Source organism: Bactrocera latifrons, unplaced genomic scaffold (assembly GCF_001853355.1).
Source record: "Bactrocera latifrons isolate USDA-ARS-PBARC rearing strain unplaced genomic scaffold, ASM185335v1 scaffold_64, whole genome shotgun sequence".
Lineage (NCBI taxonomy): Eukaryota > Metazoa > Arthropoda > Insecta > Diptera > Tephritidae > Bactrocera > Bactrocera latifrons.
Genome location: NW_017537312.1, coordinates 981,641 through 1,007,814, shown reverse-complemented (window position 1 = coordinate 1,007,814; position 26,174 = coordinate 981,641). Strand labels below are relative to the sequence as shown.

At 37.4% G+C, this 26,174-nt stretch overlaps 3 protein-coding genes across 12 annotated transcripts in view; 1 reads left to right on the top strand and 2 right to left on the bottom strand.

The window, feature by feature from the left end:
- The window catches only part of LOC108975387 (putative cysteine proteinase CG12163), a 38,011-nt gene extending 21,771 nt beyond the window's left edge, over nt 1-16,240 (top strand). Inside the window, exons 2-7 of one of the 2 annotated variants that reach the window (XM_018943845.1) lie at nt 2,497-3,459; nt 12,008-12,135; nt 12,201-12,589; nt 12,798-13,146; nt 13,248-13,426; nt 15,764-16,240. In XM_018943845.1, the coding sequence (XP_018799390.1) occupies nt 2,497-3,459; nt 12,008-12,135; nt 12,201-12,589; nt 12,798-13,146; nt 13,248-13,426; nt 15,764-16,029 (2,274 nt within the window). In that variant the 3' untranslated portion in view covers nt 16,030-16,240. The remainder of the gene's footprint in view (nt 1-2,496; nt 3,460-12,007; nt 12,136-12,200; nt 12,590-12,797; nt 13,147-13,247; nt 13,427-15,763) is intronic. The other variant, XM_018943846.1, reaches the window with a different exon arrangement.
- Nucleotides 16,241-16,460: 220 nt separating this feature from the next.
- LOC108975341 (tetratricopeptide repeat protein 30 homolog) lies at nt 16,461-19,897 on the bottom strand. Its single transcript, XM_018943731.1, has 9 exons — nt 19,817-19,897; nt 19,568-19,746; nt 19,146-19,504; nt 18,883-19,050; nt 18,544-18,815; nt 17,675-17,871; nt 17,396-17,606; nt 16,947-17,328; nt 16,461-16,626 (listed from the first exon to the last, which is right to left on the bottom strand). Exons 1-9 carry the CDS (start codon nt 19,874-19,876, stop codon nt 16,496-16,498), a joined length of 1,959 nt encoding a protein of 652 aa, XP_018799276.1. The 5' UTR covers nt 19,877-19,897; the 3' UTR covers nt 16,461-16,495.
- Nucleotides 19,898-23,234: 3,337 nt separating this feature from the next.
- LOC108975385 (dihydropyrimidinase) overlaps nt 23,235-26,174 on the bottom strand; it is a 45,669-nt gene continuing 42,729 nt past the window's right edge. For 7 of the 9 annotated variants that reach the window (XM_018943837.1, XM_018943838.1, XM_018943835.1 and 4 more), the window contains 2 exons: nt 24,095-24,840; nt 23,235-24,029 (listed from right to left, as the gene is read on the bottom strand). In XM_018943837.1, the coding sequence (XP_018799382.1) occupies nt 23,950-24,029; nt 24,095-24,840 (826 nt within the window). In that variant the 3' untranslated portion in view covers nt 23,235-23,949. The remainder of the gene's footprint in view (nt 24,030-24,094; nt 24,841-26,174) is intronic. The other 2 variants (XM_018943841.1, XM_018943842.1) reach the window with 1 other exon arrangement.

Genomic DNA, 26,174 nt, shown 5'->3' with positions numbered 1-26,174 from the left:
CGATTTAGGCAAGACCGTCTGTCTGTCCCTCCATGGGTATATATGCGAATTCGTCTTTCAGTTTTTGAGATATCGATCTGAAATTTTACACTCGTCCTTAACTCATCAAGAAGCTGCCCAATTGTTGGAACGCCCGATATCGGACCACAACTACATATGGCTGCCATACAAACTAAACGATCGGAATCAAGTGCTTGTATGGAAAACTGTTTTACTTGATGAGATATGTATCTTCACAAAATTTTCAAAAATGGATTTTGTTTAAGACAATGGTACAATCTCCAAATAATATGTTCAGATAGATTCGTTATAGCATTTAGCTGCCGTGCAAACTGACCGATCAAAGTTCTTGTAAGGAATCTTTTGCATTTATGAAGGGTATTATAGCTTAACGTTTTTTCTTGTTTTATATTAAGGGGAGACCTGCTTTAGAGGCTTCACAAAATCGATTTTTTTTGAAGATTTTTTTGGGAGGGAAAGAAATAAGTGAATAAAGCAAAATTTGTAGGGTTTATAGATATATATATAAACATCATTCACAAATTATTTGGATACGAAATCTTTGATATTCTGCCTTTGGAAAGCAATTGCCCCAAGCATCCCGCATATGCATTTGTCGGACGGCGGGCAGGATGCAGGTCGCAATTTCTACCTGAAGCAAAAAATTTTCATATTTTTTAATAATTTATCTTGTAGTTAAACTAGAAAACTTCCAAAAAAAGTGTAAAATTTTAGAATTTTTTTAAAAATTGAAAAAAAATTTTTTTTTTTAATTTAAAAAAAGTGGTTTTTGTCCAAAAAAATGTTCTTTATGTTGTTCAAAAATATGTTCAAACTTGACTTTTCTTAGTTTTTTTAGTTTAAATAGAAGATAGTTTAATGCCAAAGATAATAAACTTTGCCCCAATTCCATAAGACGTATAGTTTTTTTTTATCCTACCAGCCAATTAAGAAAAATCGTAAAAATGAAAAACCGAGAAATCGCACATCAAAGTTTTTGCTTTTTGCCCAAGCGCTATTATATCTGCTAGAAAAATATTTCGAATTCCCATCAATAACTTTGGGGACATATTTTCAGATTATTTTTAAACAGATTTAAGCAAAAAAAACCGATTTTTTGAAGCTTCTAAAGCAGGCTCTCCCCTTAAGGAAAACAAGAATTTTTCAAAACCAAGGGTGCTTTAATTTTGTCCAATACTGTATATCCATGCATCAAAAGTACACATTAGTAAAATTGCTTTAAATCCTTTCAGCTAAATGGAGAATAGCAAACATGTGCACGCATTTACTTATGTACATATGTAAATACATTTGGGTATATGCATGTTAATTACAGCATACTTTAGCATAGGTGGCTCATTATATTAAATATTTTATTAAAGAAAACTTGAAATATTTGTAATGGATTTTGTACAGTTTTTTCAATTAATGGAGTTAAAACATAATGAAAATTCGTAGATTGCTTTGAATCCATTTTCAACTATTCCAGAGCGCTGAAATCAATGCAATAAACCTTTATTAGTTCTGTAAATATAACGCTATTTTATAACACTGGAAAGATAATGGCGTATCTCCTTTTTAAAGATTTTAAGAACGTCAAAGTTTTTAAAAGTATTCGTTTTTTTCACTGACCTCATTCATTTTCAGTCTTATATAAACGTAAGTGTGAAAGCGTAAACAAAACAGAGTATTTCATTTCAAGGTATCGTTATTTTACGAACCAGAAACCTCGAAGTGCTTTAAAGAAGAGCACATGTATTCGACTAAATTTTATTTAATATTCCTTGTAGTTGCCATCGAGTGCAAGACACTGATTTTTGTTCATAATAGACCTTCGTCTTTTCAACTACGTCTTCATCCATGTTAAATTTCTCGAGGGAGCACCCTTTTGAATTCTAAGAACAGAACAAGGAAGCAATTCAAAGCTGAATGTATGCAATTTTGACATGCTTTCTATTTATTTGTTATAAATATCATTTGTATGGGAAATGTCATTAATATATTATTTAATATATTTACTCACCGCCTTCATAAATAACGTTATGCGTATGTATTTTAAATCACGCTTTGTAACTAAAAATATTCATAAACGCTAAATAATTCATACGTATTTTAATTGGGTTTCGGTGTGACGCTTGGTAAAGTTTTATTACAAACATAAAAGCATTCATTACTTGGTATGAGACAGCACTCAAATACACGCACGCCCTCACCCACACACACCCACGAACGCACATACACATACACTTTAGCAGCTAGAGCTTGCCTTGGCCTAACCTATTTATGCACACATCGTGCTTAAATCCAACTACATAGACACCACGTTTATACTTCTGTATTTCTCTTGTCTCTCGTCTATGTTTGTGCATTTGTACGTTAATTTGGTGTGTGGTGTTTTAATTGGAATAAATCAATCAATCAACGAATCCTTGAATGAATCAATCAACAAAAACGTGCAACCAACTATTGTCTTCCATCCGCTACCGCTTCGTATAGGAACTACTACGTCGGCCTGCTGTCGTTGAGGAGCCAGTGAAGAGAGTGCACGTACTGAATCCCGGCGAACGTGAGTACCTCTCACCGAATCTGATTGGTGTGCAGAATATCGCAATGACTTTCCTGCCGCTTACTATGAATTTTGTCAATATTATTGATGCATTTCGCGAAATTGTCGACGGTGTGCGCTACGAAATTGTGCTCAACGCCGTCGATACGAAAGCGAAGGATGCTGATGTGGTGTGCCGACTGGTGATAATTGAAAAGCCCTGGTTGCGCACCGAATGGGGTGACAAAGTGCGTGAATTGCGCACCACCAATTGCACCAGCGAGGACGACACACTCACTGATCAGGCGGCGCGCAGCAAGGCGCTTAACGATAAGTACACGAGGAATGCGCTGTTCAATGGCGGCACACGAAATGAGCTGACCGACGATGAAATGTCCAAATTGGAATCACAAATTCTACCGATGCCATTCGCCACGAATGATTTGAAGCGACGCGATGCGACAACGAGCACCACTACCACTTCCACAACGACAACGGCAACGACGACAACAACAGAGCCAACCTCAATCCCCACTGCCGCCACAACGTCAGAACAATTAAGCACTGAAGCGACAGCGCGCAATGAGGATACGACCGCAGCAGCCGAAGCGGCAACTACGTCAGCGGCGGCTGACGTGAATGATGAAGATAACGCAGAGTCCACATCGCCATTACCAGTGCTCACACAAGACGAAATGAAGTGGTTGGATGACTTTCTATCGGTGGGCGCACTTAGCTTTGAGCAAACGCAACGTGAAAGGCAGGAAGCTGAGCAGCAGTCAGCTGCTGGTGATAGTAGTAATGATGCCGTTAGTGAGAATACGGCGAGTAATTATGTGCAGCAGCAGCAGCATCAGCAGCAGCAGCCTCAGCAGGAGCTGGTGGAGTCTGAAGGCGAGGTGGCAACGGAACAGGTAAATAGCGCGCCCACAAAATTATCACGGTACCCACAGCTTGTGCCAGCTTGCGCTCTGTTTTAAAAGTAAGCCTCGGCAGCGAGCAGCGTACTCATTGAAAATGCATTAATTAAAATTTTTCTTGTCTTGTCCCTGTACACACACACTCGTATCTCTCCCTCCAACTGTCTCGATTAAATGTGTCTCGATTTGTCCGTAGTCCTTTTCTTTTAGTACAATATGTATCCTCATAACTATATATACGAAGTTTACAACAGAAAAATTAAATGACGATTTACTTCTCTTTTTATCCCGATACATTTTCCCAATTTCATTAAATGGTCCAAAAAATACGCTTTTTGGAGGTTTGAACTATATACTTTCGGGTGTATCTGAGATCTCTGGTGTTAACCAGATCGACACTTCGCCGACTGTCACTGTTGCGCTTATCGTCAGAACTGATGGAACAAAATCTCACATATCTTCAGCGATCTGCCAATACGAGACGTTATTTTTCATGGTAGCCGTCAGTACCAAGCGTTGTTTGGTTTCACACAAAAACAAGAATCGCTCAAAATTGCTCTGTTCCAATTTAAAACCGGGGTGAACACTTCATCAATGGCCAAAACAAAACTACGAGTCCGATGACCGTACTTATCGCATCACCTCGTACGTATCTCCAACTGCCTCTATTTGAAGCGCCGCGACTTCCCTCTTCCCTTTTAGTGCACATATTGGTAACTACGATTATTATGTGTGTACTTGTTGTTTAATATCTGGTTTTGGCAACGCTGTCAAAATTTCGTTTTTTCAATTATAAATAATTCCCCAAAGTATTGTAATTGTCGTCAATGTTGTGTGGTTTTTCAGCCTACTTTTTGTTTTTGTCTTTCGTATATTGTGTGCTATTTGTTTTATGCTTTTCGGTTGGGTTTTTAATGTTCATGTCCTTGTTGAAACACATTGTATTGCATACATATATATGTAGACCTATATATAAATATGGCATAAATGTATATATGTAGGCGTGTATGCACATATGTGTCCTCAAAATACGAAAGTGTGAATCTCTGCTTCATTTAATGAAATCATCACACATTTGTATGCCTCCTTTTGCACTTATGTACATTCCTCGCTTCCCTCAGGCTGTCAGTGCCACCGGGTTTTGCCACAAACTCAACCAGCAACACGCTGACGCTTTCAACAGTACTCGTAATGCGACCGCTCCTCTTTTGATTTATCCACAATTTTAATTACTCTGACGTGCAAATATGCGCCCTCGACCCCGAGTACGGGGTACTTTCTATGTTTGAATGCAAAAACGGCTTATGTCGAATATGTCGACTGCTAGTCATCATTTATTTTATTTTATGTTCATTTATTCGAGTGAAAATGGTTTAACTCTCAAATATTTCCCTACAACAATCAAAATTTCGAATATAGTTCAAGTAAATTATTTAGAGGACGTTTGCGATGCATGCCCTTAGTTTTCCTTTAACTCGACTTAAGATCATTTTCGTTGCGCCGATAAAACTGCTCGAGCATTTTAGTTACATTTAAGCGCTAATGGTAGGCAGAGTGCGAAATTTGCCTTTTAAGCTTTCGGTTCGAGTTATTATGTTTCAAGGTTCACTGTTATAAATGCAAAGAGTTAAAAGGTAAGCCTTTGTGCTAAAATCTGTACTTTCATCAAGCATACAAGCTTGGATGCCTTTTAGTAGGTGAAATTAGAATTCTTTTCCAAAATGTTATTTTATTTTATTTTTTTGTATTTTTAAATTGAAGATTTGTATAATTTGTCAAAATGATTAACATAGCCATTCAGTTGATTTCATGATGAAATACATATACATACTTATATCCGTATACAAATATATTTAGATATTTCGGATGTTTAAGCTGAAGAGCTTTCAGTTTCAAATAATAACAAGGTGTAAGCAAAGAAATTTCTGACAGCGATAACATAATGTGTAATTGTCTCCAATTTCTAATTCATTTATCAAAATTGTAATAGAAAGCATGAAAATATCTTTGTAAATATATGAAACGCTTAAATACGACTAGGCCGATTTTGATGAGCTCTGATTTGTTAAATTTGTGGCCATTATTCAGTCTTAAAATAAAAATAAATTTGAATTGCTTTTGCCCTATTCTTGATTGCGATGTCCAATCGATCTCAGAATGCAGAGTAATCTTGTTTCTTAATTGTTTTACCATTATCGTGACAGTCACGGAAATAATGCCATGTAAATCCCAAAAAATTATGATTAACACATTGTTGCTTCAGGCGCTGTGGTCTACTTTCACCGGGCAACAACCAGTCAGCAGACTATGGATACAACTCGGGTGTGTTATGATATATCCATGTTTCATATATACAGTTCCAATTCGCGTTCTTTAGCCAAGTGAGGCTTCCCCTTGTGCGACGTTTGAAGTTTGAACGATGTTTTTGTTGCAGCACTTTTCAGCTGTTCTGAGTTTTGGGTTCGACTTCGATTCATCTCCCGAAGTCTTTCCTCTTTAGTGCCCATTTTGGTTGTGCTTTTGTGTTGATGTATACATGTTAATTATACAGCTAAGAGTGTTTATCCGTTCCCTGAAAGGTCCCACAGTAGACAAGGCGTGGTTAACGCTTGAGTGGTTAACGAAAACCTATTTCCAGACCTGCCGTTTATTTAGACATAAACAGTTGCGAAATTAGCTCGTCAACCATTTCTGCCAAGCCACAAAAGAGAGGCCTTAAATCGAGGTAATAGTGAAATACTTGTGGATGCATTCTTCAAACCTCTTCGTCTGCACTTTAATTATACTCTGAACAGGGTATATTAAATTTGTCAGGAAGTTTGTAACACCCAGAAAGAAGCGTCGGAGACCTATAAAGTATATATATAAAGGATCAGTATGTCGAGCTGAGTCGATTTAACCATGTCCGTCTGTCTGTCTGTCTGTCCGTCTGTCTGTCCGTCTGTCTGTATATATACGAGTTAATCCCTCAGTTTTCAAGATATCGTTTTGAAATTTTGCAAACGTAATTTTCTCTGGAAGAAGCTGATCATTTGTTGGAACGGCCGATATCGGACTACTATAGCATATAGCTGCCATACAAACTGAACGATCAGAATCAAATGCTTGTATGGACAACTCTCACATTTGACAAGATATATTCACGAAACTTTGTATATATTCTTTTCTAAGGCAACAATGTAATCTCCAAAAAAATTGTTCAGAACGGATTACTAAGCTTCCATAAAAACTGAACACATAGTTACTAACAGAAATGCACCTGTAAAGGGTATTTAGCTTCGGTGCAACCGAAGTTAACGTTTTTTCTTGTTTTATTATCATGTAACTTTGAAATGTCCTTATTGCCCCCACAGTGAGCATGAGCCGACATGACGACACGAGGAGCTGCAATCCTGTCGTGTTTTCCGTTTTACAATATAAATTTAAGCTTGTATGTAGTTTGTGCTTCTTGTTTCTGCTTATTGAGTATGTTCTTTACTTGTTATTGTTTATATTAAAATATGTTCGAATTTAACAGTCTCTTATATGCGTACAAAGATCGAAGCTTTAAGGGGGTATTCTACTCTAGAATTTTGAAAAATTCATTTTTTTTCATATATGTATTTAAAGTTTATGCTCTTAAGAACATATCCTCCAAAGGATTTTTAAAAATTAAAATTAAGTTAAGAGGTACAGTTACTTTAGGAAGGTATTACCTAGCCCGGTAGGTTTTTAAACCCGTTTTTCTCGACACTACGTTTTTCCACACGGTACCGGCATTATCTCAAGTTCTATACAACCGATTTACTTGAAATTTTGTGTGAACCTTCTTTATATAATCCTTTATCTTTATATAATCATTAATCCTTTGTTTTTCAAAAAATCAGGAATTTAAAAAAAAGGCGTAAAAAATGATTTTTATTTTCAGGCAGTCGCCATTTTTCAAAAAAAAAATTTCGTGTTCCCTGAAATAGGGACTATAACAGCATCCTTACTGATTAAGACCTTCTTTGGATTGTTTTTTTTTTCAGACCACCAGGAGAGTCAGGATCAATGTCACCAGGAGGCGCCATTTTTCTTTTTACACCTGTCTCTCCTGCGCCCCCCGCCCTCTATTTTAATTTTTAATATTTTTTTGTAAACTTTTTTTTCTGTATTCTTAAGATATCAATAGTTAGAAAATAAAAATATTTTTGGTTTTTTTTTTTTTAAATAAAATTCAAAAAACTGCCCAAAGTTTGATTTCTAGAGTAGAATACCCCTTAAATGCATTCGACTTGTTGTTTTTGGAATTTTAACTGCCAGTGCCAGTACCATAAAGACTAAGCGGTCTTTTTACCTCTACATAAATTTGTACGTGTTTTTTTGCTTTAATCGCTTGTTAAATTGTTGGATCTAAAGTTTTTACTTCTAGTAAAAGTATAATCCGTTATAAGTTCAAAGAAGCCCATTTAATACTGTTTGGCTTAGTAGTCAAGCCAAACTCCCAAAATTGAAACAAGTAAAAATTTTAACCTAAACGTTGGCTATAATACCCTTATAAAATTCCATACAAGAACTTAATTTTAATCGGTCAGTTTATATATCAGCTATATTCTATAGTTGTAGCGGTGCGATTTAAAAAAATTAAATTTTAGCATTGTTCTGGCCAATATTCTATTCCAAACTTCGTAAAAATATCTTTTTGAATAAAAAAATTGACTTTGATCGTTCAAAGGCTGCTATGTGCTATAGTAACCCAGTAGTTCCGACGAACGAGCAGTTTCTTGTGAAGAAAATGACGTGCGCAAAATTTCAGATCAATATCTCAAAAGCTAAAGATTTTTTTTGTAGACAAGTGCTACTCAAGTAGAAAAAATGCTTAACACTTGTTTAACATTGTTATGACCGAGAATTTAGTTTTATTATAAAGCTAAAGGTTTGCCTTTTTTTAAATGGTTTCGGGCATATGAATTGAATAAATTCCAGCCGGGAAGCCAAATTGCATGACAGATCTTGTTGAAATCAAACGTCGTCCAGATCAACACCTTGCAACTCCCATTGACATTAACGTTTTGGCCGGCCTCATTTTTGTGTGACTTTTTGATGATGTAACGCCATCTTAACGCACCCATTCAACCAAAAATGAGCTTCATCGCCAAACAAAATTGATTGGTGACGATTCGCACACGTCGTTCCATAGGAAATCTGTTCGTTATGAAATGGCTAACCAAACAGTATAAATCAAGTAACAGCTGTCAGAAAGACCAACTCCGAAAAAAGTATTGTCGCATTGAAAACTCATGAAAACACCCGTCATATCTAAAATGCAAGACGACTATTAAGTAAATCTTCTTCTTTTTACTTTTATCAAACAGCATAATATGATATTTAGTAATAATACATTTTCATGCAGTTATATATAATAGTTCCGTAATTAGTACTACAATTTCGGTTTGATAATTTTTTAAGTTATTTGAGATTGATGGCCATATCGGTTTGATAATTTTTCAAGTCATTTAGGATTCAACGTATTCACATATGCTCAATGCCCTTATTTACACTCTTGTGTTCAATCTGTAATCTTATTATGTTGATATTAGGGAAATATCACAATAAGCCCTTGTCTTTTCAACTATTTGTTAATTTAGTTTTTATGTGTATGAGTATATATGAGTGGCTAGGTTTACCGATGCCTGTCAACATCAATTCAATTGATTGTCGATTTTCCTAGTTGAATTGTTGGTTTATTGGATTTTCAATTGTCAGGTAGATGCCAGAGTAAATACAAAGATACATATGCATGTAGGTAATTTAATCATTTATTCAGGTATCTGAATATATTGCCATTCGGTTCTTTTGCTCCAAAGTTGGCATTCATTAGAAATTCCGCTTTCCATGCAATGAAGCCGAGTTGTGTAAACAAATGCATAGGCTATGTGCATTTGTATGCTGACAGAACAACTGAGTTTAATTTTGTGCGATATTTAAGGATTAATTTTGAGGTCTAAAATCATGTTTACAATATTTATTTTTATAGATATAAGAAATGAACCAAATACAGTTGTGTCACTTGTTATTTTATCGATTCTTCGATTTTAGTTACAAACAATACCTGACTTAACTGTTCCTAAGGCAGTCAGGCCTACACAACAGGAAGCAACCTGGATATATGTACATACATATATGCGTCGCAGTGCTCTTAACTAGCTAGCATAAAAATAGAACATAATCTTATTTGACATAAATATTTTACACTTGGATTACTTTACCCATTCGTTTTCTTTCTTAAATGGAATTCCTAAAAGTAATTATAAATCATTTCAGAAATTCAGTTATATTTTCATTACAATCCATCCCATCCATCTTCCCCTCAGCGCCATTCGTTGTCCAGCCTAAAGCTAAAATGCATTTTTTGATAACGCCACCCAAAAATATCCAATTTATCTAAGGTTCTTATTAAGGCACAACTATCGAGACATGATGTAAAATTTCATTTTATTTTCGATATTGTAATTTATTGCGTTCAAATCTTAAATATCTTAAATTATTTTAAGGAATAAACAAGGTCGGCTTATAATGCAGACTATCACAGATTAATCACGTATTCATGTGTGTAAACCACAAATCAGACTACTAATTAAAAACAAGTAAGGAAGGGTTAAGTGCGGGTGCAACCGAACATTTTATACACTGATACAAGATACACTGTTATCAGTCAACATGGCCGATATATGCGGTACAAAGTCACCTGGAAGTTCGAAATTCGTTGTGTTAGGTAAATGGGAGCTAAGAGCAGTTTTGACATGATTCAACCCATTTTTAATACACAAAATTACTATTGTCAAGAAAGGGCATGGGACAATTTCAGCCAATAGATGCCCCTGTCTACTGCAATCCTCTGTGCAAAATTTCAGTTCTATATATGTATATAGGTGAACAAAGCTATTATACTCTGTAGCAACATGTTGCAAAAGTTTAATAAAAACATGTTGTTTGTTTATACATAAGTATTTGTTTTGTCTAAATCTGTCTTAATCCTTTTATTGCAAAACTTGTATTTGACTAGCATATAGAATTTTTATTTAATAATGGCACCATGGCATGTGTCTGTTTATTTTTTTCTCAGTTATTTGTTTTGCATTTACTTATTTTATATGCATTATATGTGCCATACATATTTATAATAATATTATTTATATAACCAGCACACATGTTTTGTTTGCAAATAAATTTCATGACTCACTTTTTGCAAGCATCTTTTGAGACGAATTACTGAGTGTCAACAAATTATTGTTAGCCATGAGCAAACAATTGCCAATAACAAGTCTTCAATTGAGTAATGAACCAGAAATGTTTTCTTACGTCAAAAAACCTCAAAATAAGCATCCATTGATCGTAGAAATTTGCATTCCAATTATTTAAGTGTGAGGAGTCAAAGAAAATTTCAGAAGTAAAAATGAAATGAAACGGAAATTTTATAAATGTTATAAAAATTTATCATACATATGTACATATTATGTATACACTAATAATTGCAATTACAAGGTTTTCATTCGTAAGAGTCTCCATTCGGATCATTGTTTTCAGCCTCTTAGGAGTTTAGTAAATCATCATGAATAGTTTATTCGCCTGGTGCAGAGCGCGCATATGTCCTAAACATTCCTCATCATGTCACGTTCTGTCATGTATACTTGAAGTACATTTACATCTTTTTTTTTCCTCAAAATACCAAAAACTGTCATTACGCAAAATGCTATATTTCACATATCAGTTGGCAACAGCTTCGAGGGTTGGGTCAAAACAAGTTTCTTTCGGGTTACGAACGATTCTGGTATATATCAAATATGCGAAATTTTGACGGAAAAGAAGGTCTTGGCGTGGTTAGGCGACTATAGTGAGATTTTTTTCAATTAACAATTATTAAAACATTTCACATCATCCTTCCACATAATTTTTCTATTCCACAGTTTTTCGTGAGAAAATTAATTTAATATTTAAATCAAACCTGCAATGACCCTCTTTTATAGGAATATCTGTTTTGTTGATTATTGAATGAGCGCAAATAATTACAATGCCGTCCTGTATATTGAAAGTCGACGATGCAACGGAAGTTTGTATATGAGTCCTTACATGAAATGTGCGAGTGTATCTAAAATTCGTTCCATCTGTCTCTTAGTCTTATTTAAATCTCATGCTTTTGTTACTGGACGACAAAAGAGTACTCTCTTAAGTAACAATGAATGAAGGAGGTGATGTACTTTCTCATATTTTTTTTTAAATTTCAGGGTGTTTGTTTGAGTAATAAGTGCCTTCTAAAGTAGTACTGCAAAATGAAAAAACTATAAACTAAGTGAAACAAATGATTGACCACTACGTAAGATTCTCGTCAAATAAAAATTTGGTAAAGTTTTAACAAAGTTAAGCAAAAATTGAGCGCTCGATTACGCTCGAGGCGATTTATTTTAATAACACTTTTGCTAAAATAAAAATGATTGTGTCTCACTTATTAAGCAGTAAAAACAAAAACTGTTTAATATTGAATTAAGTACTAAAATTTATTTTTCAATTTGTTTAATTTCAGGTGCATGCTCGTGCCAAACGTAGCTCAAATCTAGTTGGTGGTGCTAAGACATTGGACAAAAAGGATGCCGAGCAACGTCTGCAGGCGTCACTTGACAAACTTGCTGCCGGCGATGGTCCCAATTACAGGTTATTCTACATATATACGTCCATATAACTCAAATATTCTAAAGAAAAATCTATGTAATTTGCAGAATTTCAAAAGTCTATTCGGCCACCACACAGGTGGTTTCGGGCACGTTGACGAAAATCGATGTTGAGCTCTTCAATGAGAATGATGAGAAGGAACGCTGCACTGTCAAGATTTGGGCACAACCATGGTTGCCCAATGGCTATGAGGTGACCTTTGACTGTCCCAATAAGGAATTGGCGAAACGGCGCCACAGTCGCTCGGTAGAGCAACTGGAAAAGAAGACACACAAGAAACGCAATCACCACAGTTTGGACAAAACCGAGCATTTATTTAGCAAATTCCAAATTAAATACAATCGCCGCTATCACACCGCAATGGAGCATCAAATGCGTTTGCGTATTTTCAAACAAAACTTGGAAATTATCAAAGAATTGAATCGTAATGAGATGGGTAAGCGAGAAACTAAAATATACTTGCTATATATGTGTATACATATGTATATCTACATTTGTATGTGCAACTCGTGCAAGTCTAGGCAAAAGTTTCACTTCTGTTGCTTGGAACGTGCGCTATCAAATACTTAATATCCTCCTTTTTTGTGTTTACTCTTGCTTCTTTATTCACATTCCCAACCGCCTGCTGTTCTCTACACTCACAGGTAGCGCCAAGTATGGTATTACAGAATTCGCTGACTTAACTAGCACGGAATACAAACAACGTACTGGCCTGTGGCAACGCTCCGAGGATAAGCCAAGTAAGAATGCGCCAGCTGTGATTCCCAATATTGAGTTGCCAAAGGAATTTGATTGGCGAGAGAAGGGTGTCATTTCGAAGGTGAAGAATCAGGGCATGTGCGGTTCGTGTTGGGCCTTCAGTGTGACGGGCAATGTCGAGGGCTTACATGCAGTGAAGACGGGCAAGCTGGAGGAATACTCTGAGCAGGAGTTGCTTGATTGCGACACAAGTGACTCGGCCTGCAATGGCGGTTTGATGGACAATGCCTACGAGTAAGTGTGCTTGTTATTGCAAATGTCTTCACTCTTCACTTTGTAATAGCATACATACATACATAGATATTTATATACCTATTATATTCTTTAAATTGCAGAGCGATAGAGCATATTGGTGGCTTGGAATTGGAGTCCGATTACCCGTATGAGGGACGCAAAGACCAGTGTAAATTCAGCAAGTCGAAGGTACACGTCAAGGTTAAGGGCGGTGTTGATTTGCCAAAGAATGAGACCGCCATCGCACAATGGCTGATTGCCAATGGACCCATTTCAATTGGTGAGTAGTTGAAGTGTTAGGTATTATTATTACCGTTATTAAAATTAATCATTTGATCGGCATACTCGTCAGAAAGGCGCTGTGTTAAGTATATCCGTTTTAACGAGGCATTGTGCATTCCATAACTCCGATGTTGACGCAACAATTCGAGAGATTGCTTAGGGAATTTGGTCACAACACGCGGTCAATTACCGAATTACAGAAGAGACTTAGAGTAGCAAGCGCTTTATGGAAAATATTCGACTCTAGATCTTTCCTTTCGCTATTTGAAATAAGGTAGTAATGTTTTTCGATAAATATCGTTTCGAATTCGTACGAGGGAAACCGTTCGCGACCTTGAGCAAGATTGTAATTGTAACCCGCCAAAATCCATGACAGAGGTACGGCTACACTAAGCCGTAGCATCTCTAGATGAATCATTTGGAAGGAAGCTTAAACAAATTGGCAAGTGCCATCTGATCCATTATCCCACGTTTTGTTAGAGTTTAAGATGGGTTTGATGAATGTAGGATCCACAGCTACGTTAACAGGATCTTTACTCGATTGGTTTTGCAAATGATTCAGGTCTTTTGGCAAGGATCTGCCATTGACACGATTCATGCCCAAAACATTATCCAATATATGTTGTGTCGATCCATAAATAATGTTTAGATCCTCTTTTATCATTCTGAAGCCAACACGACGATTTTCAAGAACTGTTTCTTTAAGTTTTTCGGGTGGACATAAGATGGACAACCCGAATAAGGGAAGTTTCGGTGGCTTGTGTTCGTGATACTACATTAGAGTTTCGAAAACACTTCTGCAACATTGTCCAGTGATTCCATACTTGTTATTCTATAAAAAACACAAAACTTCAAGTAATCTCGTTGGTTATTTTTCCTCACGGTGAAAATCGTTAGGCAAAATTTTCGATTCGTAAACAAACAAGTACCGAACAAAAACTAATTGTCATATGGCGTTCAAACTTCACGCGTGCGCCCAAATAGGTTAGTTAATTTAGTTTGCCCTAAAACTTAAAGATAGTTCGCAATAATTCACGATTATACGGAGGATGAGTCATCAAATCGATGTTTTAGTGCTCGAAAATGCAGTTGTTTCAGTCGATGTGTGCGAGTTATCATTGTCGTGGTGCAGAGTAATCCTTCCTTGTCGGTTGGTTTCCTGATTTCTTGAAAGACAACTGACAATAAATGGTTGTGCGCCACTCAGATTTTATTGCTCTGCGTTGTTCCAGTGGTATGGTTGCGACATGTCGAATGTTTCCAAAAAAAAGGGCAACTTTTTGCTTGGAAGGCCAATACAGTCGGCTAATATTTACTTTCGGGCTCATATGCGTAAATCCACATTTCGTCACCTGTCACAATGTTATAAGGGTGTTATCAATCAATTATTCCTCAAGAGCCTTTTTGTGGAGCTATCCACAAATTGTATAGGATACACCGTGAACAAATTTTTTTACTGCGAAAAAGTATGTTGGTCCCACTAATATCCATAGTTGTCTCGATTTCGTGATAGGGCACATGACGATCTTGCAATATCAGCTGGCGCACAGCATCAAAAGTTTTCGGAGGAACAACTGATTTTGGACGACCTTCCCGATGATTTATGACCTCCATTGAATTCACCATACCATCTATAAACAATGGTCTTAGATGCAGCTTCATCGTCTAGAATTTAATTAAGTTCATCTATGCCCCCTTGATGAATTAATCCTCGTTGAGAGTTGTAAAGCAAAATAGAGCAAACAATTTGGCGGCTTAATTCCATTCTTTTGTCGTGAAGAATATTTTAAGTGACTGTATATACAAATACTTGTAGTTCTGAGGCTGCATACCATTAAAAATGTCAAGCTTTACGATAAAATTGTAATTTTCCATATTTCAACACTAATTCCGCCAAATTTCGACCTGCCAAATTCCGCAACCTACGTATGGCGTTCATTATTAATCAAACCAAAAAATGCTAGGTCTTTGGATGATGTGATCATCATCCGAGTAATCATTGCAGCAAATTCGAAAAATCATGTTTCGAGAAAAAACAAAAATAAACTAAACTGAGAGCTTACACTTTGAAAACCACAAAATATGTTTGAAATGTTCTTTTAAACCGTTAGTGTGTTGTTTTAAAGGTACACATTAATAAAATATGCAAAAATTAAAAATGAAATTTTAAAGAATTTCACTCTACGAGTGCCGCCTTTAAACTAACGATTACTGAATTCTCATTGATTGAAAAGAAAGCCGAGGCACCTTTATACCAACACTGATTAGCTTATAAATTTTTCACTATATTTTGTATTTTTGTTCTCATTTTGTTTAAAACTGCTCTCTGTTGCAGGTATTAACGCCAATGCTATGCAGTTCTATCGCGGCGGTGTCTCTCACCCTTGGAAGGCATTGTGTTCTAAAAAGAATCTCGACCATGGCGTACTTATTGTCGGCTATGGTGTCTCCGACTATCCCATGTTCAAGAAGACATTGCCCTACTGGATTGTGAAGAATTCATGGGGACCCAAATGGGGCGAACAAGGTTACTATCGCGTCTACCGCGGCGATAATACCTGTGGTGTCAGCGAAATGGCCTCATCGGCAGTGCTGGAGTAAAACGATTTAAACACGAGCAAGCAGTTCATATAAGATTATTCACAAATAAGTGAATAAGTTAAATAATGCAGTAATTAGTTTTTTTAGTAAATGCTCACACATTAATCATAACATCAATACGAACAAAATAATCCTAAATTAAATATATTGGCAAAAGTCATACCTAAACAAAAATAAATAATAAAATGTTTTGCGACGTAAATTTTCACGGCCAAAAAATGCAAATAATCATAAATAAAATATTTTATAAAACAAAAAGAAAAAAAAAATTATAATTATACTCATCACGACTAATATTTAAATACAATATTTTTACCGATCTTTTAAGTTGATATATTTTGTAATGTAATCGTTTAATTATACGTATACATATATATTATATGAGAACATACATATATACAAATAAAATAACGTTCTTGTAGAAGTAAATACATACGAAACAACTTTATAATTTATAAAATTCAGTTCACTGCTCATATTCGCTCAGTTTAATCAACAGTAGACGCAGCTTTCTTGCTTCCAAGCCGATGGTTAAGGGTTCAGCGGGCACTTCGTCAGTGGCGGCATAGATGTTGGCGGGTGTGAAGAGACCGTAAACTGAAATATTTCGCATTAAAAAATAATAATAAAGCAATTTTAACCGCTAATGCTAGCTTAAATTAAGGAGTGTGGTTAGTCTCTTTTAAACCAGAGGTCAGGATCATAAAAAATGCAATTACTATTGAAGTTAGCTACCACATTGTATCAAAATGTTAATATTCAAATTTTTATATACTCAGATACAGGTTTAATTAAGTCTAATAAAAATTCTCAGATTAAATTGTTAAGGTTAAAAATTTTTCGGCTCTTAGAACCTTGAGACTTTGGTATGTTTAAAATATACAAGAGCCACTCAAGCGTTATTATAAAAACCTCACCTTCACAAGATTTCAAGAAATTCAGCACCTCCTGCACAGCTGGATATGGCAGAATAATATTCTGTTTCGCCATACCTGTGAGTAGACCCAACACACAACGCTTCACATGCAGCCAAGTGTCTGCATAGAGACGAGCACCATTGCCGCCATCCAAAGCGTGCGCAATGCGCGACAAACCGAATTCATAATTGGATTTCGCACAATACAGTGTGCCCACAACTAGATTAACTATGCACAAATGATGATACTGCTTGCCCATGTTGCCCTTCAATTCTTCGGCTTTCTCCACTTTGCGCATCAGCTCCTCGGCTTCTTCATTTTGAAAGGTCATTATGTATGAGACGCAGAGATTTGCTAAAACCGCCGCGGGAACTGACATTATCTGCATGAGAATAACATTCAAATAACAACATACTATATATTCCTAAACTATGAATGTTTGCGCTTACGTCATCATTGTGCTGCCGTACGATCGGCTCATAGAATGCTGCGGACTCTTTGTACTTGTCGCCCTGCATGAAGAGCACGTGACCGGCATTGAGACGCCAAACGGAGTTCTCCGAACAGAATTCAGCACTGGCGCGGAACTCACGCTCGGCGCCGACAAAGTCGTCATCACGCCAGTAAATCCAAGCGCGTGCCAACACAACCGGCATGTAACTGAGTGTTGTGGTAAATTTGATATATTTGATTAAGTTATATAAAAGTAATCAAAGTAAATTACTCACAGTTCCAAAGCGTTCTCGTAGTCCTGCAGAGCACTGCGTAGCGCCAGTTGATCGGTGGTGCCGCGCATCTCTTGCACTTTGGCAGCCAGACTGCGTAGTTTGCCCGCTAAGCTCGAGGCTAAGACTCCTAATTTTTTCTCTGCCAATTCCGAAGAGGTTTGTGCAGTTATCAAAGCGTCGAGCAGCTCGTAGAGATACTGGTTTCATTGGAGAAGGAAGGAAAGTAAAAGGAGAGATTTATTAAACAGTCTTTGCCAACAAAAAAACCTGGAATCGGACTAAAACATTACAAAAGAATTTTCTCTAATATTTTTATTGCGTCTAAATATAATTAGCTACATAAACATCTTCTAGATGTTTTGACAAACGATGGCTCTCAAAATTAAAGACATTTTGGATATTTTAAGAAAATTCTAACTCGTTTCACAGCTTCTTCTTTATTAATAGTGTTCAGCGTTTAATAAATGAGATAGAACAAATATTGTTATGTGGTTCCGGTTACAAGAGCAGTTATCCAGTTCTAGGAATATTTTTCAATTGAAAAGTTACCAAAAAATGATTATCTCCATCTCTTTAGCACCTCGAATTAGGTATGGAATTTTGATTCTTTTATAGTAATCGTCTTCTATTCAGCGTATTTCTGTCAACACCAAAGCCTCCGCTAAACCTTTAATATGTAGTTTAAAAGCTATAAAACTCCATTAAAGCACAATATTTGAGAAATGTTCAAAATGCGTAGAAGTACCAATCTGTACAATTCTCGATCAAATCTAATTATAGACAGTGAAGCCACACACTTTTTCATCCTTAAACACTTAAGTCCCAAACTAATAGAAATGAATATTAAAAATTTCCTCCGTCATAACTACCTGCGACAGATATTTATAGGTTAGATCCGTATGCTCCGCCAGTATATCGGCAGCCATTTCGTACATTTCATGTTTACAACAAATCAATAAGATATTCGCAAAAGTCTCCTTGGGACAAGCTGGTGGTCCAAGCTGCAAAAGAAACGCCAATTTTCGCAAACCGGCTACCGGACCTTTCGGATCGGTCAATGCCATATTATGCAATGTAACCGGATCTAATTCACTTTCGGAGCGTGGCGGCAAATCCAACAGCGAATCGTGTGCCGCATCCACTAAGAAATGACAAAAAAGACACACATATAAAGAACAACGCTAACACAGCTGTAATTGAATACGTACAATTGCCATCCTGATACTCGATAGCCGCTTTCAAGTTCAACGCCTGTGTTATGCCCGACATGGCCATCGTAATTGGATTGCCAACACTGCGCGCACTGCCGTCAGTATCGATTTGCGCGCCAATGCCCAACTCCGGATGATTGCGTATGCCGCGGTCCACAATCTCCGCTTTCAGGGCGAAAGTGCAAAATAAGAGGCGAAAAGATAAAACAACCAATTTGGTTTTAATTTCAATTTGCTCGCACTTTCCGTTTTGTACTCACTAGTGTATTCAACGGCTTGGGTCTTTTCCTTCTTGTGAAAATGCGATAATGCCAAATTGTATGCCACCAGCGGATTAAAGCCGCCCACCTTCAAAGCGTTCGAGAAACGCTGTACCGCCTTCTCAAATTGGTCGGCATGAAAGAGTAGACAGCCTTCATCGTTGAGTGTTTCCGCATTGCCGGCGGCACGTTGATTCAATACGCTCTGCGCGCCCGCAAAGTCCTCACTGGAGTAGAGTATGGCGCTCTGTAGTTGTAAGCAAGACTCCCGCAGTCCTTCGTGTTCGCTGATTTGCTTTAAGGTGCGCAGTGCATCCCCGAAAATACCCGCCTGGTAGAGCGATTGTGCATAATAAAATCTAAAATTGATTTTGGTAGTTCATTAGCTCGTCCTGAACCAATTGAAGTACTATTGCACTTACTTATATTTTGCTTCCTTTGGCACCAGCGTGCACAATTGCTCGTAGCAAGTCGCGGCCTCTTCATATTTCTGTGCGTGATAGTAGCAATAGCCCAGCGTAGAGAGACCCGCTCTGGTGTTAGCTGCCTCACCGAAACTCACCATGCACTCAATCACATCATCGTAGCGTTTGTCTTTGATCTACGACCCCAAATATCACAGAAAATATTTAAATGAGTCTCTTGATCGACACAGTCAAATCAATTTTTACCAAATTGTAGATGGTTCGCGTTATATGGCCTTCCCTTAAGATTATGCCTTGATGCAGCATTATTAACACAATATATTTTGCCTAGTGCTATATATTGTAATATTAAGGTTAATAATTGGTTTATTTGAAAAAAATATATATGTATATTATTTCAAACTCGAATGTGTACCTTTAAAACAAGAAATGAAAATGTACCGGTCACTCAGCTGGTTTGTTTACTCTCCTTCTTGGTTTCCTTGGTTACTAGCCACATTTATGTGACGCCAAGTGTCCATAACAAACATCTTTGCTTACTATACAAAGCATGTACATATACCATAGCTCAACTAATTTTTGTTCGGAAGGGAATAATCGAACTGATTTATATACATACATACGTATCGGAATGATGCGATGATATGGCAAAACTATTGTGAGGCTTTTGAGATCCTTGGTTCTATTAAATATTATCATTTTCCTTTATAATTTTTTATACCCTGAAATGTATGCACTGGTATTTTAACTTAGCCAAGAAGTTTCTAGCAGGCACCACGCTCTGAAAGACCAACTATCGAAAATATCCTTAAAATAACTTAAATTGTCGAGTCGGTCGAGACGGATCGTTATGTGAGCACTTTTTATTGCCCAAGAGCTAAACCTTGAACAAAAACCCGTTTGGATCATTTAAATAAGGGAAACTGAATTTTAAAAAAGCCTATCCGTTTTTGATGCAGATTATTACTGATGACAATCGACAACGTCAAGTGTATAGAGTCATGTGGAGAAGTTCACGCAAGTGAGGTAAGCTCTCTGATTACCATTTACATGGGAGTGTCTAGAAATGATTATTTTACTTGAGTTGCTGCTTGAGTCATAGCCCACATCTTCTGTTCTTAGATCAAATATCCTCTGGGTAGGCAAAGAACAACCGATTGAAGGCGTGCTTAAATGAGAAAGCTAACCATTCCACATCAGAGTTGTGCGCTTGGTTTGGGGCCCGAAACGTAAAAAACGTACCCACTGAAAATGAAACAACAGCCTCGAAAGAAAAACCCCTCTTTTGACGACATCCAGTGAAAACGCACCAAGGATTTAAAGCTGCTTTTAACAGCACTGCTTYAGTCTACTCTTGGAGAAAATAGTTTGAGCTGCAGAACTAATTAGGTACCATATTCTATAAACGTCTACAGTTGCTGGCATACGCCGATGATATTGATATCGTTGGCCACAACAACCGCGCCGTTAGCTCTGCTTTCTCCAGAATGGATAAGGAAACGAAGCAAACGAATCTGGTAGTGAACGAGGCCAAGAAATATCTCCTGACATCAAACAAACAGTCGTCGCACTCACGACTAGGCCCCCACACCACTGTTGTCAGTCACAGCCTCGAAAGAAAAACCCCTCTTTTGACGACATCCAGTGAAAACGCACCATAGATTTAAAGCTGCTTTTAACAGCACTGCTTTAGTCTACTCTTGGAGAAAATAGTTTGAGCTGCAGAACTAATTAGGTACCATATTCTATAAACGTCTACAGTTGCTGGCATACGCCGATGATATTGATATCGTTGGAMACAACAACCGCGCCGTTAGCTCTGCTTTCTCCAGAATGGATAAGGAAGCGAAACAAACGAATCTGGTAGTGAACGAGGCCAAGAAATATCTCCTGCCAGCAAACAAACAGTCGTCGCACTCACGACTAGGCCCCCACACCACTGTTGTCAGTCATAGATAATTTAGTCTATCTTGGGACCAGTATTAAGAACCAACAACAATGCCTGCCTCGAAATCCAGTGCAGAATAACTCTTGCCGACAAATGCTACTTCGGACTGAGGAGGCAATTGAAAAGTAAAGTTTTCTCTCGACGAACAAAAACCAAACTCTATAGGCATAGAGAATGACAACATCTTATGAGTCGCATTCAATGGAACGATAAGCTGTATGAGATATACGACGACATTGACACAATTCAGCGAATTAAGAGGGACGAAATTGTTGTTGACTCCGCTATAACCGCGTAAGCGGTGTCTACAGCAGTAAAGAAGAAGAAGAGGGTTTTGCTATGTGTTTGGTGGCATTAGCAAGAAATCATCTATTATAAGTTGCTCACCAAATTCTATCAGTCTGAAATAAGACTACAAGCGGTCAGCCAATATTTATAATCACGTCTGGACTCCAATACCAATACTGCAATATAAAAATATCATAGATATACGAGGTATGACAATTAAGTAATGAGACTGATTCTATCAAAACCGTATATCTGAAAATTATTCTACAACTCTGCCATCCCCATACAGCGATTCCAGCGCGTTTTCCATGCTTCGTTACGTCTCTGGAACGCTTCGACTGGAATGACCACCGATTTTGTTTTAAGAAACAAAAAAGTCACAGGGTCACATGTCGGGTGAATAAGCCGGCTGTTGCAACACGGCGATCCCTTTAGAGGCCAAATACTGCGACACGCTGTGGCCCGGCACCTTGTCTTGATGAAATATCCAGTTACGAGTGATGTCGATGGAGCGCTGTCCACGCGATTTCAAAGTACTGAAGGTCTCACGGAAGACATTCTCCGCAATAGCCCTGAGAGCCGAGATGCAAGCTGTATACATTCCTTCTGTCGTCTCAAAATGCTAGCGTTTCATCGGTCTTTTCAGGCAAGGAAACAAAAAAGTCCGAGAGCCACATCTGGGCTGTAGAGCGGCTGCAGAAGCGTTGGGATGCCTACCTTCGTTAGGTATCTGCTCACAAGAAAGGCGGTGTGAGCCGGGGCGTTGTCGGGGTGCAACTTCCACTTGGCTGCGGTGTCTCGTCGGACCCGATTGACCCTTCATTTGTGTCTCTTGAGGACTTCCACGTAAAACGTGGCGTTGACGGTTTTTCCAGGAGGAACAAATTCAAAGTACAGGCGCGGCGGAATAAAATCAATCCTATTACGTTGCGGACAAACCCTGTGCAGTTACGAGGTATTTTACGGGTACAAACCACCTTATTATGTTGCGCATCAAACAATTATTGAGATCCATTGATCCTTGCACTATTTCAATGCAACAATCAGTATCTATGCTCTTTTTATTTACTCACCTTATATGTTGTTTCCTGTTAAGAGAACGAAAGGTTTCACACCAACAACAACTCCTGAATAAAACAACAATGGTTTTTAGCATACAACGTTGATGTTTTATTAAATGTTAATTTGTATTTTATATTTAATTATTATTATTATTTCAATATGAATAAAAATTAGGTAGAAATCGTCTTACAAATTTACGCTAATCATTCAAGTGAATGATCTACAAATAATCGCTTCCTCATTTTGTAAGTGTATTTGTATGTAAATGTGTCCAACGGAAGGAGAAAAGTTCATCTACGTATTAATGTTTATAAGTCACTTAGGAAAATATGTGGGGGATACGCGTTACCAAGACCCGTTCTCACGAGGGGGAAGAGACGAGTGGTGTTGGTTGGTAAAGGCAAAATTAATTTTAAATTCACTTTTGTGTTTAATCACAATTTATATATGTATGTATGTTAAAGGTACAAAATCAAATATATAAATATAGAATAGTTGAATAAAAAAAACAATAATTATATATTTAAGCTAACACATAAAATATGATTGCACAATAAGCAGATATTACAATTATATTTAATAATATTCACTATTTAGTTTACGCTGATGTGGTTACATATATACTTGTACAAGTCCACATACATAGCGCATACATTTACATTTGCATAGGTGTGTATGTATGCATGATTATATGATTTTAACTGTTGTATAATTAAATTTAGATATTTATAGACTTCATTTGCTATTCGTTCATGTTATATGCGTAGTACAAAGATTTGGTAGATTTGGTTTGGTAGCTTCTCGGTTCACACTTTTGATTCATGTTATTTTGGGAACACGTCTTTTGCGGTTTTTATATGTGTCAGTATGTGTGTGTGTGTCATGCTGTCGCAATAAACCACATTCTGCTTACATACAAACACAATATATACTTATCTGCATATATGTAAGTATGCATGCAGGCATTTCGCAAATCTCTTACGGTTACTTAACTATGTATGTAAGTATGTCTGTATGTATGTATGTATCGAATTGTGCGATTTGGTGCCGGTGTGTGATGACTGCGCATGGTTGCATTGGTTTACCAGAAACCCGAAGACTTGCCACCTGGTGGATTTCTGACACGAATGCACGAACGATTGCCAGATTTATCTAGCTCCTCTGTAAGAAGATAGAAAATAGATGTAAACGGAAAATGAATACAGCTCTCAACACAAATCATTCACCATTTGAATTAACTAAGCCTGATTGCTTACCGCTAACGGAAAACGTTGATTCTTGCATGTTACGTGTACCTTCGACGCGTCCACGGCCCGATGGTGTACTGGCTACCGAACCGCCAGCACCCGGCATGGAGAGCAATGTGCGTGAGATGGGCTCCTGATACGGTATTTCGATTTCCAAAGCACCCAAATCCAATTTCTTTAAACCGTTATTCAGTTGCTCTTCATGTTCTTCGCCGTTGTGCTCTTCGTTGGCTGCAATCTTACCTTCCAACACGTCGTAGAGATATGGCGGACGTGTTGGTGTATTAACGAAACGCCCATAACCTTCGGCAACGCGTACGCTGCCGTCTTCGACGCAAATGCGTCCGCGCACCAACACCATTTCGGGCACACCATGGCATACCATGCCCTCGAAAATGTTGAAATCGCATGCATGGTGATGCGTCTCCTTGGAAATGGTGCGTGTAGCATTTGGATTCCAAATGACAATGTCAGCATCCGAGCCCACGGCGATGCGTCCCTTTTGTGGATAAAGATTGAATATTTTGGCGGCATTGGTGCTGGTGACAGCAACGAAGCGGCAGGGATCCAATAGGCCAGCATGCACACCTTTCTCCCAAACAACAGACATGCGATCCTCGACGCCGTTGACGCCGTTCGGTATCTTGGTGAAGTTTCCTTTGCCTAACTCCTTGTGCTCCTTGTTGAAGGTGCAGTTGTCGCTGCCAGTTGTCTGCAGATCATCGCTGTTGAGCAGAATTCGAAAACGCATTTTAATTTTACAGATAATTAACTCTTTGTCACTCATTGTTATTTAGTTAATAAACACACAAAGCCGTTAAATGGGAGGGAATAGCGTTCAGAGGCTTAGCCCTGCTCTCGCGCACGCTGAGAAAACATAGAGACATGGTGGATTAATGTTGTAATGAACTAAGCATGGCTTAGTGTCTTAAGTTTTATTATTAGTGCTAAGAATGCGATTGGGCATAATTCCTCGAGAGATTGGAAGAAAAACAGGGACTAATAGTATGATACCAACTCAGCCGATCTTCAATGTTCGCGCCATTGAAACTCTACTGGAATCCTGAACTACTAGTTGTTCTTATAGCAGACCTAATTGCATTTAGAATCACAAAAGGTGGTTAGTAATCTTACATAGTAAATTAGGAACTTCAGCGCTTAACAAAACAACCGAGAGTATGGTGCGCAATTTGGGTGTCAATTTTTATTACTCAACTTACGTAGACTGCCTTTTATTCAATATTTCAAAAACTGGCAACTCACAATTTTATCGTAACGTTTTTTTCTCAGAATATTTTGACATACGAACGCTATTTGTGTTTTACAGTAATTTAAATATTCTTTTCAACCAGAAAATGGAATTGAATTGAATATGGATGAAATTAGTTAAATTTTTGGCGATAAAGCTCCATCAAGGACAGTCGTATATCGCACCAATACGTTTTTAGGGAAGGTCGTCCAAAATCAGTTGTAGTTCCGGAACTATTTCTGCTGTGCAAAACTGATATTGTAAGACCTATAGTGAAATTAAGACAACTATAGACTTAAGTGGGATGTGCGACTTTTTCAACCTGCTTCTGGGGAAAATAGTTCGAGCTGCAGAACTAAGTAGAGAAGGTACCATCTTCTATAAGAGTGTACAGCTGCTGGCGTATGCCGATGATATTGATCCAGATTTGGCCTCCAGCGACTTCCATTTATTTTCAGAACTCAAAAAATGTATGCGTGGTTTATGCTTGCTTATCAAATGAAAAGTTAATAACGGCTGTTGAAGCATATTTTGCAGACCTTCCGGATTCTCACTTCAGGAATGGGAGGATTGTTGGAGAAAGTATATTAATTTTTAGGGAGATTATACTACAAATTGTGTTTTTCTTATCGAACGACAAAACTTATTGAACAACCTGGTACTTATACTTTATGTGTTCTATATTTATGGGTAATATATTTATATATTTATTTCTATTTCTATTTTTTTTTTTTGGATCCAACATTTTTTTCCACAAAAAAATTATTTAAAATCATTTGCATCACTTTTACCGAAATGGAAGTTTTGCCA